This window comes from Grammomys surdaster, unplaced genomic scaffold (assembly GCF_004785775.1).
Source record: "Grammomys surdaster isolate TR1022 unplaced genomic scaffold, NIH_TR_1.0 349, whole genome shotgun sequence".
Lineage (NCBI taxonomy): Eukaryota > Metazoa > Chordata > Mammalia > Rodentia > Muridae > Grammomys > Grammomys surdaster.
In genome coordinates, this window is record NW_021604768.1 from 1,334,109 (window position 1) to 1,349,973 (window position 15,865).

Below are 15,865 nucleotides of genomic sequence, written 5' to 3' on the forward strand. Positions count from 1 at the left end.
AAAGGTCCAATAGCTATAAAAGAAGTCTCTAGCTCCTCCCCTACAGCCTTGGCAGGCTGTACCATGTCACCGTCTTAGTGGGTGTGCTCCAAGCCAGGCAGTAGGGGCTTAACCATTCACCTATAAAGTGGGGTAGCTCAAAACCATCCAGCTGACTTTGCCTTGGGTCATAGAGCAAGGACCACAAGACTTCTTAAAGCAATTTGCCTTAAACTACGGACTTCCCCTTCTTCAGCTTTCTCACCTATGGAGGCTCTTAGAGGCATACCCAGCTTTCTTACCTATGGAGGCTCTTAGAGGCACACCCAAACTGCATCTCTTTATGAAGCACCTAACTGCACCTGACGATGTAGTATCTAGTTAGGTTTCCTATGTATCATAAAACATCCTGTAACAATTCTGTGCCCACTAAATAACTCCTAACTCTTTAATCTGCTCACCCTAGTAGCCAGTACTCAAAGGACAAAATTTATAACAATACAAACATTAAGGGAAGCTTAAAATTTAAATAAAAAATATGAACTGGTTTACTTGCTTCTCTTATAAAGAATCTCCCATTAGGCATGGTGGCATATACCTGTAATCCCAGCATTGAGGTGGAGGCAGACCAGGAGTTCAAGGCTATATAGCTAATTTGAGGCTAGCGTAGGGTAAGTGAGATCTATGATATGTTTACAGGCATCGTAAATAAGTAACCATACCAATGTTAGAGTCCCATGGTATGTGTGTGTGTGGTGGTCAGAGGACAGCTTGGTAGAGCTGGTTGTCTCCTTCTACCTTTATGTGGGTTCTGGGAAATTGAGCTCAGCTCATCAGACTTGCTTGGTAAACTCTCTTTACCCACTAAGCTATCTCATTGACCTGTATTGGAGTTTCTTCATTCACAGCCACCAGGAAAAACAAACTATAGAGTCTAGAGTGAAGGGCTCCCCTGCCCCTTCTCGCCTCCTTTATTTCTTTTATCTTGCTTCATTGTTCCACTGTGTTATAGCCTTCGATGTTATTCTAATCCCTTAGTGTGACCTACTTTCTCTTATTAGAAGCTTATATAATCCTTATTCCTAGCATTTCATATTCTATTTTATTTTTAGTCTCATGTATTACATCTTGACCACAGTTTCCCCTCCCTTCACTCCTCCCAGTCCCTTTCTTCCCCAACACTTTAAAGTTCACATTGATGGGCCTTTTAAGGGTTTATATTTAGGTAGTTTTGGAGTTAACTTTATCAAACCTGCATAGGTTATTCACCTGTCTTTTTAGTTTGAAATTTTGTTTAGCCTTATTCTTATTCCATTGCTGCCTATTATTGTGGGTTTACTCCTTTTAGAAAACTGATCTTTATCCAGTTGGTGATGGTGCATGTCTTTTATCCCAGCACTGGGGAGACAGAAGCAGGTGTATCTCTGCGTTCAAGGCTAGCCTAGTCTACAAAGCAACTTCCAAAACAGCCAGAGTTACACAGAGAAGGCCTGTCTTAAAAAACAGAACAGTAATAGTGGTGGTGGTGGTAGGAGTTATAGTAGTAGCAGTAGTAGAGGAAATGTTATCAGTGGTAGTAGTAGTGGTGGTGGTAGTAATATAATAAGTCAAAAGGGCTGGAAAGATGGCTTAGCAGTTAAGAGCACTGACTGCTCTTCCAGAAGTCCTGAGTTCAACTCCCAGCAAGCACATGGTGGCTCCCAACCATCTGTAATGAGATCTGATGTCCTCTTCTGGTGTGTCTGAAGACAGCTACAATGTACTCACATAAAATAAGTCAAAAGAAAGAAAACTGATCTTTAATAAGTTTTGTAGTGTACCGAAGTAAAATGTAAGTATTTAATGCACTTTTACTGGAAACTGATCCTTTGCAGTGTTCTGTTGGATGAATTTATTGATAAATATTATATATAACTATTAGATATTACAATACTATAGTTAAGAACATTGACATGTCAAAGTAATTTATAGGATTTTCTTATACAGATTTTATTATAAAAGGTGTACAAAGATAAATAAAACAAAAACTTAAAGTCTGGGCATGGTGGTGCTCATCTTTAACTCCACTCTGGAGGCAGAAGCAGGAGACTCTGTTTGAGGCCAGCTTGGTCTATATATCAAGTTGTAAATCAGCCAGGGCTACACAATGAGACCTGTCTCAATCAATCAGTAAAATAACTGCCAAGTTACTTAGTCATGAATACATGAACACACTCTAGCCAGCAATGTTCATGCTGTCTGTTCTTCACATGCTTTGAATCTGTCATGAGAGAAGGAAGACACTGCAGTGTAGTTTCAGTAGTATTTTCTTTTATTACAATGAAATAGAGGAATTTGCCTGTTGAAAAGCTACATGTTTCATGTCCAGTGAACTGTTTATCTCCTTTGCTTACTGGCCCATACGATTGTTGTTTTCCTTAGGTAAGTGTTTTTTCTTGTGCTTTTTAAGAGATACTGTATGGTCTAGTATGTAACAGTCCATTCTGCTACTTTGTAACGGCCAGTTCTGCTGCTCCAGTCGGCAGGTCAGGGTCTAGCAAGAGAGAGAGTGGGGATGGAGGGGGGAAAAGACGAGAAAAAATGGAGACAAGACAGAGTCTGATCACGTCTCGTTCTTTGAAAGGAAATCCTGGGGCTGGAGAGATGGCTCAGCGGTTAAGAGCACTGACTGCTCTTCCAGAGGTCCTGAGTTCAAGTCCCAGCAACCACATGGTGGCTCACAACCATCCGTAATGAGATTGGATGCCCTATTCTGGTGTGTCCGAAGACAGCGACAGTGTACTCATAAATAAAATAAATAAAAAAAAAAAAAGGAAATCCTGGATATTTATACCCTTTACCACATGCCTTGCCCTCGTGGACAAGCTCAGCTGAAGGCACTACATCATGCGCCTAGCAGCGTGGAGACCACGTGCACCTAACTGCTGGTGGCACTAAACAGCAAAACAAGATGTTTATCAGAGTGTGCTCAGCTGTTGGAGGCTGTTGAAAACAAGTCTTTTGTGTGGGTTTATGGCTGTAAAGATGATGGCCGCTTTCGGCTAAGAGACGACTCCCAACACTAGTACATGGTTTATTTACGATTTCTGGGTTGCCATTGGTTTTGCTTCTTGCTCTTTTCCCCTCTCAGTCCATTCTCCTTCATTCATTGTCCTTGGTCTCTAGGAGAACGTTCAAAGATATATTCTGTGATCAAGCATATTAGTTTTTCTTTTTGTGATGTATTATTGTATACTATTTGGAAAGAACTTCTACCACTTAAGAATATTTTTTTTTATAATGGATGTACTTTGTGTGTGTGTGTGTAGAAACTAGTCATCTTCTTCTACCATGTGTGTCCTGGGGATCACACATAGGTTGTGAAGCTTATTAGCAAGCACTTTTACCAACCTAGCTATCTTCCTGAGCCTATATAATTTCATTTAACATGTTTAAACTATTGGGTTCATTTTTACTGTTGTGAAACTGTCATATGGCTACATTATTTTTCCCACAAAGCTTCTCAGGTATCCCGATATCATTTATTAAATAAATAATTTTTCTCCTAATGTAGATTCTTTTACCATAAGTATTATCAAAGTTTTTATAGTAAGGAAATGTAAGGCATATATAAGGAAATGATTGTATTGATATTATTTACTTGCTATTTCTTAACATTGTAGGAAAGACAACAAAATGGGAGTGAACAATATAAGGATACTACCCAGCCTGTTAAAGTAAACATACAGACCAACTTGAAATGTCTCTACGCAGATAGTATTGGAGATACCAGAACAGAAGATAAGGATACAAACCAGTCTAGACAGCTTCACAGCTACCAGCCCAGTGGAATCAGGTCTAAAGGTTGTGAAAATGAAAACCAACTGAAGACTCTCAAAAAGAACACAAATCCAGTTAATCCTTTCTATAGGGAGAAAGAGCAGAATAAGGTTTTACATAAAACCACTCCAAGCTGTGCTCAAAACTTAAACGAAGAAAAAACTTTTGACCAAAAGGATTCTGTTTCTCCATCGAGGTATAGTTTAATGATTACAGTGCTTATTATTATTTGTGTGTCATGTGGTTAAGCACTGTGGATTCAGGAATGAAGTGGATACAGGAACATGGCACTGGGAGGATCCTAAAGTGGGATTCCTTTTCTTTCCCTTTTTTAAAATGTATTTATCTTTTATAATTTTATACATATAAAATGTACTTTTATCATATTTTCACTTCAGAATATTCTTCTTCTTCTCCTCCTCCTGCCAATCTCTTTCCTCTTTGTAATCAGTCTCCTTCTTACTTCCATGGCTTTAGTGCTACGTGCTTGTGTGCCTGGCTGCCTTTAATTAGTGTTGCTTGTCATGAGCATGGATGCGAGAGGAGAAAAATTGAGACAGGATCTCTTACATTCAGAGCTGGCTGTGTATCGGAGGATGACCTTGAAATTTTCATCTTTCTACCTTTATCTCCCAAGTGCTGGTATTTTGAGGCAAGGATAACCACACCCAGTTTTTTTGAACCCATGACCTGCTGATATTGGGTAGTTCTCTACCAACTGAGCTATATTGTCTCCAGCTCTAAAGTTAAAAATGAAAATGACGACTTTGGAAGAGGGGATATAGATGCTAGTTTATCAAAGGCTTTGCATGTTCTCAGGTTTTGGGGTTTAATTCACTGGATATGGGGAACTACTCAAGACTTTTTTTGCTTTTTTTTTTTTGAAACAGGATCTCATGAATCACAAATACAAAAACAACAAAAAAACCTTTCAACTACCTATATAGTTTAGGATGACTTTGAACTTATACTGTGTGTACTACTACCTACCGCCTGCCCCCCAATTTTAAATGGTGCTGGTGATATCAAAACCAGGGCTTCATGCATATTAGGCAAACATTCTGCCAACTGAATTACATACTAAGCTCCTGAAGACTTTAAATTGAGTGGAATACTTGTGCTAGATAGTTTTATATCAACTTAATACAAACTAAAGTCATTTGAATGGAGAAAACCTCCATTAAGGAAATACCTCCATAAGATCAGTATATATGAAAGCCTGTAGGGCATTTTCTTCATTAGGGATTGATGGAGGAGGGTCTAGCCCATTGAGGGTGTTGCTATCCCCGAGCTGATGGTTCTGGATTCTATAAGAAAGCAGGCTGAGCAAGCAATGTGAAGCAAGCCAGTATCAGCTTCTGCTTCCAGTTACCTGCCCTGTTTGAGTTTCTATCCTGACTTCCTTCAGTAACGGGCTACAACATGGAAGTTTAAGCCAAATAAGGCCTGGTCTCCTCAACTTGCTTTTCAGTTAGTGTTTTATCACAGCAATAGAAACCCTGACCGGGCCTACGTGGGTCAGTCAACAGGGTCTGAGAGAGGAGAGGGGAGAGGGAGGGGGAGGGGGAGAGGGGGAGAGGGAGGGAGGGAGAGAGAGAGAGAGAGAGAAGGGAGGGGCAAGAGACACAACAAATAGAGACAAGACAGGGTGTCTTATCAAGTCCTCTTTATTGAAAGGAAATCGTGGGTATATAAGCACAAGCAGGGGAGTGGAGCTGGAGACACTTTACCACATGTGCCTTGTAGCTGTGGATCCTAAACAAAAGATATCTGAGAAAAACAAGATGTTTATCAGAGTGTGCTCAGTTGTTGTAGGCTGTTGAACAACAAGTCTCTTGTCAGGGTATAGGGCCCAAAATGGCTGCAAAGATGATAGCTACTTTCTGATAGGACTTGCCTCCCCACAGGTCCCCCTTTTTAATTTTTTTCAAAAGAGGAAGGCTGGGAAAACTTATGGAAACCATGCCTGTCTTAGGTCAGAATACCCTAGCCTCCCTTTTCCTGTCTTTGAATATTCAACAACCATTTGGTTGAGCTCCTGTCTTAGGATGGTGAGGCCTCCCAGTTAGGGGCAGGGGTCTTAAGGTATTCTCTTACCTGTCATTGACTATCTGGCTTACCTCATAAGTTAGGGGTTAACTTAGTCTTGATGACAGAGGTTTTAGAGTCTCCTATTTCCAGCCTGTGATAATGGACCTGTATGGATTTCATTTAAATAGCATTTATCTGTTGTTGTACAAAAGCTATCAGTCTGTTGAACAGTATGGACCTGAGAGACGAGACTTAACAATGCCTGAATGGCCAGTATAAAAACACTTTTAAGGGCAGCACACACAATTCCCCATGTTGGAGAAGTAAAAAGTCTAAGCTTTGTACCCACAAATTTTGAATAGAAGAAATCATACCAATGAGATCCTTGAATTTGCATCAAAATTTTGTACCATCTAAGAAATAACTTCAGCTTGTAACAATTATACAGATGTCTACCAGTAGATTATGGCTATGTAATCAATTTTAGCTCTTTCTCCCTGTTCCAATAAAACCATTACTTTTCCCTAGAAAGACAGCTTAATATTAACCACCTCAGTCCCCAAGCCCAGGGAATTGGGGTGCCAACTCATCATTAATGCCTTCAAGCTGAATATGGGTGTTGAGATATTAGAAGAAGGGTGAGGGAAAGGGTAAATTGATAAGTCTCTGATGTCTCTGTCTTAACTGCATCCAGCTGGAAGTCTAGGACATCAGTAGTTGCAGATGACAAGGAGATTGATTCACCAAGGCTGTGTATTCTGTAACATACAAATCTCAAAACAAATTTTAGTATCAATAAGAAAATTTTTTGATTCTCTGGACTCTAGTCTTCTGGAGGCCTACCTCTGTCATGTCTGATCCATAATATTCTGGAAGATATAACTACTACCGTTTCTGAAAACACATAGAAAAAAATTTTTTTCCAAATCGGTATATCCTTGAGCCAGTAACCAGAAAAACCTTTACATTGACCTTTTATCCAGAGGAAAAATAGAACTACACAACTCAGAATCACATCCATTTTGAAAGTTAAATCAATCTAATACAACTGATTAACACTATCTGTTTGGCTCTCTGTCTAGGGCCGCCTTCTATTTATCCGTTTGGCTCTCTTGACTCAGAACAGCCTACAATTTACTCCTCTTGTCTATTAAAGCCTTTCTTATCTGTTCCCGCTGACTTCCTTCCTGCCCCATTTTCATTACTATGACTTACTGGTCTCAAAGCGGCAGGTTCCCACGGTGATCACCTTTGTTTCCCTTTTGAATTTTCGGTCAACTCTTCTTCCAGTAACTGGGTCTCTTGGTTCTTGCTGGGCGCCAGGTGACCCAGCCCACACAGGTCAGTCAATGGGGTCTGCAAGAGAGAGAGTTGGGATGGAGGGGCAAGAGACACAACGAATGGAGACAAGACAGAATATCTGATTAAGTCCCCTTTATTGAAAGGAAATCATGGGTATATAAGCACAAGCAGGGGAATGCAGCTGGAGACACTTACCACATGTACCTTACAGCTGTGGACACTAAACAAAACAAGATATATTTGAGAAAAACAAGATGTTTATCAGAGTGTGCTCAGCTGTTGTAGGCTGTTGAAAAACAAATCTCTACACAGAGAAACCCTGTCTTGAACCCTGCCCCCCCCAAAAAAAAAGAAAAAACAAGTCTCTTGTCAGGGTTTATGGCCCGAGATGGCTGCAAAGATGATAACTGCTTTCTGCTAGGAATTGGCTCCCAACAAAACCCTAAGACAACAACCAAATTTGAATCTTAGAAATTATGCTTACGAAAGAAAACTTAAACCAAGTCCCTATATTCGAAGTAACAATGCAAACATTGAACCTGTCAGCAATATTGCAAATACTTATTTGGAAATTTACTGTGGTAAAGGGAGTAGAGTGTAATAAAAGTCAATTTGGGTGTGCTTTTGTTTGTATTTTCGAGACAAGGTTTCCTTGTGTAGCCCTGCCTGTCCTGGAATTCTGTATAGACCATACTGGCCTCAAACTCAGAGCCTCCTGACTCTGCCTCCCAAGTGCTGGGATTAAAGGTGTGTACCACCCTCCTGCTGGGTTTCTTTCAGTTCCCCCAGTACTGTTTCCAGTACTGCCCTCTGCCCTTCACAGGTAGTAAGTAGGATGCAGACATGCAGCTTTTCTTCTTAAACCTTTGCGTGTGTTTGTCTGATGACTGCTGTACTTAGGTCTGATTGCCGGGTACACTAAATATCAGGCAGGTGGAGTACATCGTCACTCCTTTTTTCCTTTGCAAGACTTTTTTTCTTCAAGTTCAAGGACAATCTTATTAGAGTTTGAGAGGAAAACTGACTAGGCAAGCTGTAAATGTCAGCAGCTGCCAGGGATGAGAGATGGAGAAGAGGAAGAGGGAAAGCTATGACTTTTTGAGTTAGGGGCTACAAAAGCTGGCATTTGGAGCAAAGAGGGTCAACAGGAGCTTTGTGGTGGAAGACGAGGAGGATGTCAAGGAAAGAGGAAAAGTCCAGAGTGTGTCAGGGGAAGCATGCTTAGACTTTTGACCATTGTCAAAAAAAAAAAGCCAAAAGAAAATTTACACTTATATCAGAATTCAGAAAATTAGGAGGCTTAGGAGTGTGGCATGTGAACTCTGTCTTCAAGACCAAAGACCATTCTCAGGGTAATTTTAACCTTAGAGACTGCAAAATGCTCAGATGTGTGTGGGGCCAGCTTTCTTGCCTTCTGCTCCAAGGTTTTCACCCACATACATACACATTCTCTGTCTCTGTCTGTCTGTCTGTCTGTCTGTCTGTCTCTCTCTCTCTCTCTCTCTCTCTCTGTCTCTCTCTCTCTCTCTCTCTCTCTCTGTCTCTCTCTCTCTCTCTCTCTCTCTCTCTCTCTCTCTCTCTCTCTCTCTCTCTCTCACTCTTGTATTGGCCCTGTTTTTATAAGAGTAGAGGCAGAAGGATAAAAAAAATTCAAAGTCACCCTCTAATACAGAGCAAGTTTAAGGCCAGTCTGGGATACAGAAGACTGTTAAAAAATAAACACTTTAAAAGGAGCCCTGTGTACTGGTAGGTTTTGTGTGTCAACTTGACACAAGCCGAAGTTATCACAGAGAAAAGAGCTACCCTTGAGGAAATGCCTTCATGAGACCCAGCTGTAAGGCATTTTCTCAATTAGTAATCAAGGGGGGAGGGCCCATTGTGGGTGGTGCTATCCTTGGGCTGGTAGTCCTGGGTTCTATAAGAAAGCAAGCTGAGCAAGCCAGGGGAAGCAAGCCAGTAAGTAATATCCCTCTATGGCCCTGCATCAGCTCCTGCTTCCTGACGTGCTTGAGTTCCAGTCCTGACTTCCTTTTGTGATGAACAGCAATGTGGAAGTGTAAGCTGAACACTTTCCTCCCCAACTTACTTCTTGGTCATGATGTTTTTGTACAGGAACAGAAGCCCTGACTAAGACACCCTCTCTGTTAGTGTTTTTACAATATTTCTCATCTGTCTTCTTTTGCTGTCTGGAGTCTTGTTTCCTATGACTATTGCAAATCCTACTTTGACCAGGTTTGTTGATGTACTTACTGGTCATCCTGTCATAACAAAATGCCTGAGGCAATTAACTTTTAAAGGGAAAAGTTTTATTTTTTTCTCATGCTTCTGAAAGCTAAAAGTCTGAAATGGTGGGCTAGGTACCCTTTATTTTGGGGTCTCTAGCAATGGTGGCACGGCATGACAGGTGCATCTGTTGGAGCAAACCATCTACCTCATGATCCAAGAAACAGAAGAAATGGGACAAGCTAGAGTCACACAGTTTCCTTCAAGAGTGTATACCTGATGACGTTAAGACCTTCTACAAGGCCCCACCTCCTAAAGATCTCAAAGTCTCCCAGTAGTGCGCAGGGCTTGAGTAATGGGCTTTGGAGGGACATTTGACATTGAGATTATAGCAATAGGTTTTTGGATCCAGCTCCATCTGTCAGACATTGAGAATCACACTACTGTTTAAGATTTCCCCCACACCACAGAATCTTTACTTCTAGTAACGTAGTATCCATTTTCTTTTAGTGACCATGTCCTTAAACATCTGACTCATACTGTCAAAAAGAGAAAGCAGCAGGTACCAGAAATAGGTATGATTTAAACTGTTTGTTTGTTTGTTTGTTTGTTTGATTGATTGATTGATTCTAAGGAAATAGGTAGTGGATGGCTAAAACTCAAATGTAAATTGGTACATCTGCCTTATATAACTCTGGTACACACACCTTTAGTACCACTTACTCATATCCAGAATCTTTCTCTTTACATGTACTACTGAGAGAGAATGTATGAAAATCTGAGACTTAATATATCTTACACATTTCAGAACATTTTCATTAAACAAAAATAGCTTATGTTTTGGATTTTTTTCAGATCCATTTACATTGTGTTTAGACATAATAGATGAAGAAGTTGGTCTTCAAGTAACTGACAGCTGTTCCAGAATGTTAAAACATAGGTGCTCAGGTAAATATTTTTTAATTATAATAATTTTATAATTGAATCTGTATCTGCTTTTAGTTAACTATAACACTTCTGCCTTAATTTCATCTCCTTTGAATAAATGATTATGTGAATTTTTAATGAAAACATTCAAATTAATGTTCTCTATTTTGTATTAGGCCATGCCCACATGAGTAAATGTAATTAGTATGTCTATTATTTATTGTTTTATTTTTATCATAACACCATCTATAACTTTAAATGTGCAAGACAAGCCTGACAGTGGTGACACATGCCTTTAATCCCAGCACTTGGGAGGCAGAGACAGGCAGATTTCTGAGTTCGAGGACAGCCTGGTCTACAGAGTGAGTTCCAGGACAGCCAGAGTTATACAAAGAAACCCTGTCTCAAAAAACAAAAAAACAAGCAAACAAAAAAAGACAAATATATTTTCAGAGAGTAGAGAAATATTTATTCTGTATTATACTCTAAACAGCTATTAAGTATCCTATATATAGTTTTGTATTTATAATTTATTAATATTCATAGTATGCCATGCCCTATTACTGACTTTTTCTATAAGGTCTCATTGCACTGACCCCAGCCTTTCTCTTCACAACCTACCATTTCTTCTTTTCATGCTCACTTTTTAATGCACCCTGCTTTATGGAAAAAAGCTGAGGTTACTCCATGTTCAGTTGAGAACATCACTATTCTATTTTGGATGACAACATGTATCTGTTACTCTGAGGCTGATGTATAACCATAACATGAATCCCATGCCCTCTTTCTTTGGTGTCATATAATTGTGAACTCTTTTCTGCAGTCCCTTCCTTTAACTCATCACACCTGTGTTCCAGCTTCTTCAGAGACTGAGACAGAGCTGGAAGGTGGTGGTGCACACCTTTAGCCCAGCACTTGGCAGACAGAGGCAGGCATCTCTCTGAGTTTGAGGTCAGCCTGGTCTACAGAGTGAGTTCTAGGACAGCCATGATTACACAGAGAAATCCTGTTTCAAAAAACTAAGAAAACAGAGAGGGGTGGGATGGAGATTGACACAGGAAAGATCAATAGAGCCTAGGAAGTCCATTCTAGTTAGGCTATGTGGTACTTCCTCATCTCTCAAACATACAAACAAGCAAAATCAGTGTCTTAGTTACAGTTCTATTGCTGTGAAAAGACACTGTGACCAAGGCAATTCTTATGAAAGAAAGCATTTAATTGGTGACTTGCTTGCAGTTTCAGAGACATAGTCCATTACCATTATGGTGAGGGGAGCAGGACAGCATGCAGACAGGAGCTGAGAGTTACATCCTGATCTGTAGGCCAAATGAGAGAGACTCTGGGCTTTAGAAACCTCAGAGCCCCCTCCCACCAAGTGACACACTTTCTCCAACAAGGCAACACCTCCTAATCCCTCTCCAGTAGTGCCATTTCCTGTGTGTTCAAATATATGAGCTTGTGGAGCCATTCTTACTCAAACCACCACAGAGAGCATTAATATGAAAAATGTGGTTTAATCTCAAGTTTCTTTTTTTCTGCTTTTGAGACAGACTATCACAGTGTAATTCAGTCTGGCCTGGAACCCACTACATAGCCTAGGCTAGCCTGAGATTCAGCTGTGAGCTACCACTCCTAGATTAACCTAATATTTCAGTGCTAAAAGTGTGGGCCCCTTGGTTCAAGTTGTTCATGTCTAATAGATGCTGATTATTGTTGTACTTTCCTTATAAACTTTTCAGTATTTATAGTGCCATCTTAAGTTCATTGCAAAATACCTAGGTAAGTAGTTTAGGCTATTATATCCATTTGTCCTACCTGAGCTGTGCTTATTTTTTCTCATCTTAAAAAAAATACTTGGTACTATTTACTTTCCCTTTAAATACTCATCTACTCTACTCATCTACTCCACCTTCCTTTTTTACAATGGAGGGAAGAAGGGAGGGAGGAAGAGGAGCAGTCCCCGCATGTATGTCTGTGCACCACTTGTGTGCCTGAGGCCTAAGAAGGCCAGAACAGAGTGTCAATCACCCCAGAACTAGAGTTACAGACTGTTGTGAGCTGTCATGTTAGTGCTGGGAATTGAACCCAGATCCTCTGAAAGAGTAGTTAATGTTCTCTATCACTAAACCATCTCGCCAGACCCGAGAGGGATCTTTTAAGATAAGGTTTGATTGTATACCCCTAGCTGACCTCAGACCTCAAATTTGCCCTGAATTTTCAGCAATCCTCCTGTGTCTGCCCACCAAGTGCTGGGATTATCCTCTTGTCCTCTATCACACACACTCTTGCCATTACTGAGGATTGAACCCAGGACCTCACACATACTAGGCAAGTGCCCACTACTGCTGTGATCTTTGTCATGTCCCTCCTTTCTTGCCATTCTACTTATTTTTATATGTTAAAGTTAGGTAAAGCCTCACTTTCTCTCTAAATCTAGCTAATTAATTTAGTTCTTTTCTACTGAACTTTAGTTTACTTAGAGCCTTTTCCCCCTAAAACTGGTGACTCATTATTAACTCTTTTTTTTTTTTTAGGTTATTGACATTGGGTCTTACTTTATAGCTCTGTTATCAGTGGCCAGGGTTAGGGTTAGGGTCAGGTGTTTTTAAGTTCATGACCAGTTATCCAAAGCATTGAAAATAAGGGCTCACATAAATATGCAGAAGTAACAAGGTAGCTTTATTAAGAGTGAATCAATAGTATAGATTAGAGAGGGAGACCCTGTAAAGATTGACAGTGGGCTACACTAGTTAAGAATACTTCAGGGCTCCAATTATTGTTTGGAGCTAAGAAAATGAGTTTGGTTGTTAAAGGTAAAGCATGGGCACTTCTCTGTTTTGATTGATAGGTTAGGTCATGGAATCATCCTACTGTGCATGTCTCTCCTCATAATGCATCTAAATTTAACCATGTGCTCACTCAACTATGCATAGGCATAGGATGGTAAATAGGGAATTCTTCCTAAAAGTTTATTTGAAAACAGTTTGTTATTGCATACCAGCCAAAGCTGGACTGGCCTTTCTATTCCTCATATTCATATACTGGGAATATATATGAACAGAAACTCTTTATACTTAGGGCAGTGGTTAAGAGCCATACTGCTCTTAGTGAGGACCAGAGTTTAGTTTCCAACATCCACTGCTCACAACCACTTGTAATTTAGTTCCAATAAAGTTCTGGCACTCTATTCTGGCTTCTATAGCTGTCTTAGTTACTAGCCTGTTGTGATGAGACACCATGACCAAAGCAACTTAGAAAATATTTAGTTGGAGCCTTGCTTACAGTTTTAGAAAGAGAGAAAGAGACCAAAACTGGGCCTGGCATGGGCTTTTGAAACCTCCAAAGCCTACCCCCAGTGACACAGCTCTTCCAACAAGGCCACACTTCCTAATCCTTCCTATACAGTCCACCAACTAGGGAAAAGACATTTAAATATATAAGCTTATAGAATCATGCGTCCACATGCACACCACACTAAACACACACACACACAGACACACACACACACACACACACTTAAAAATAAAAAATAAGGGGCTGAAGATTTGGCTCAGCAGTTAAGATCATTGACTACTTTTTTAGAGGTCCTATGTTAAATCCCTAGCACCCACATGGCTGCCCCCAACCATCTATAACTCTAATTCCATCTGACATCTTCTTCTGACTTTGTTGGGCACAACGTGTAGTTGACACACAGATATACATGTAGGCAAACACTAGGTTTGATTGTTGTTAAGGAAGGAGAAACCTATCTATCGTTCAGAGGAATGCAGATATTCAGATAGGGATGTAGTGTCCAAGACTGTTTAGTGCATTGTTCAGAGAGGGTTGTCTGTACATAATAGATGTAGGTAAAGGAGCTAGGCTGCTGTATTAGGTTTTCTGTTGCTATAATAAAGCACCATGTCTAAGGCAACTTATAGAAAGCAGAGTTTAGTTTGGATTATGGTTTTAGAGAAGAGTCTGTCATGGCAAGGAGGCATGCCAGTAAGCAGCAGGCATGATTCTCACAAACATAAAACAGAAGGAATGGACAAGGTTACTAAACTTGTCCTTGTGCTTGCTGCCTCAGCTCTGTTGAACCTCCAACATGTTGTGATCCTCCTGCCTCTGCCTCCAGAGTGCCAAAATTGCAGGCGTGCATCACCAAATCCAGGCTTCTTCATTTATTTATTTGTTCATTTTTTTTGAGAAAGTCTGGCCATGTAGCCCAAACTGGCCTCAAACTTGTAATCCTCTTGCCTCTGCCTTTATAGTGTGGGAATTAAAGGTGAGCACTACCACACATAGCTAAAACCAGAGGCTTAAGAAAACTCTTTGTTAAAAAAATATTGATTTTCATGTATATGTGTGTATTTCTATGTGAATTCATGTATATCCTGTGTGTGCAGCAGTCCTTGGAGTTGAGAAGGCATGGATCCCCTGGAACTGGAGTTTGTAAGCCACCTTATGGATGCTGGGAATCAAACCAAAGTCCTCTGCAAAAAATAGCAAGCACTCTTTATCCCTCAAAAATATCTCCAGCCCCTTAAAAATTTTTTTATCTCTCTTCGTTTCTCTGTATTTATGAATATTGTTCCTTGAAATATTTTCCTCTTGGAAATATAAAGCCATATTTCCCAGGTTGTCCACCTAGGCCCCTCATGAGTTCTGGCTTAAATTTAAGGGAAGTACAATAATCAATGTATGTTGTACATCATGCTTCTTTTTTATATTAAATTTATTTCTTCACTTTATATCTGAAATTAGCCCCCTTCTCCTCCCAGCACCCCCTCACACAGATCCTTCCTTCCCCCATTGTACTCTCCCCTTTTAGGGGAGCACCCTATGAATGTAAGCCCCCCCCCACACACATATCAAGTCACTGCAGGACTAGGTGCTTCCTCTTCCACTGAGGCCAGACAAGGTGGACATAGAGGGGGATGGGATCCAACAGGCAGGCAACAGACTCAGGGACAGCCCCTGTTCTAGTTCTTGGGGGGCCTGCATGAAAACCAAGCTGCTCATACACTATATATGTGCAGGGAGCCTAGACCCAGCCTGTGCTCACTCTTTGGTTGGTGATACAGGCTCTGGGAACCCCCAAGAGTCCAAGTTAGTTGACTCTGTTGGTCTTCCTGTAGAGTATCTGTCCTCTTCCGGTCCCTCAGTCCTTCTCCCAACTCTTCCATAAGACTCCCGGAGTTCATCTGTTTGGCTGTGGGTCTCTGCATCTTTTTCCATTGACTGCTGGGTGGTGCATCTCAGAGGACAGTTATGCTAGGCTCCTGTCTGCAAGCATAACAGAGTATCATTAATAGTGTCAGGGATTGGTTTTTGCCTATGGTCTCAATTTGGGGCAGTCACTGATTGGCCATTTTCTCCATCTCCGCTCTGTCTTTATCCCTGCACTTCTTGTAGGCAGGACACATCTTAGGTTGAAGTCTTGTAGGTAGGTTACTGTCCTTATCCTCCACTGGGAGTCCTGCCTGCCTAGAGGGAGTAGCCACTTCCACATCCATATCCCTCACTGCCTGTAGTCCCAGCTAGAGTCATCCTCATATAACCCCTGGGACCTCCACCCATCCCAGGTTTCTAGCACATC

The 15,865-nt window shown here is 40.8% G+C and overlaps 1 protein-coding gene across 1 annotated transcript in view; it reads left to right on the forward strand.

The window, feature by feature from the left end:
• The window catches only part of Terb1 (telomere repeat binding bouquet formation protein 1), a 67,561-nt gene that overhangs the window by 36,257 nt on the left and 15,439 nt on the right, over positions 1–15,865 (forward strand). The window contains exons 12-14 of the mRNA XM_028779263.1: positions 3,642–3,994; positions 9,865–9,929; positions 10,210–10,302. Of these exons, the coding sequence (XP_028635096.1) occupies positions 3,642–3,994; positions 9,865–9,929; positions 10,210–10,302 (511 nt within the window). The remainder of the gene's footprint in view (positions 1–3,641; positions 3,995–9,864; positions 9,930–10,209; positions 10,303–15,865) is intronic.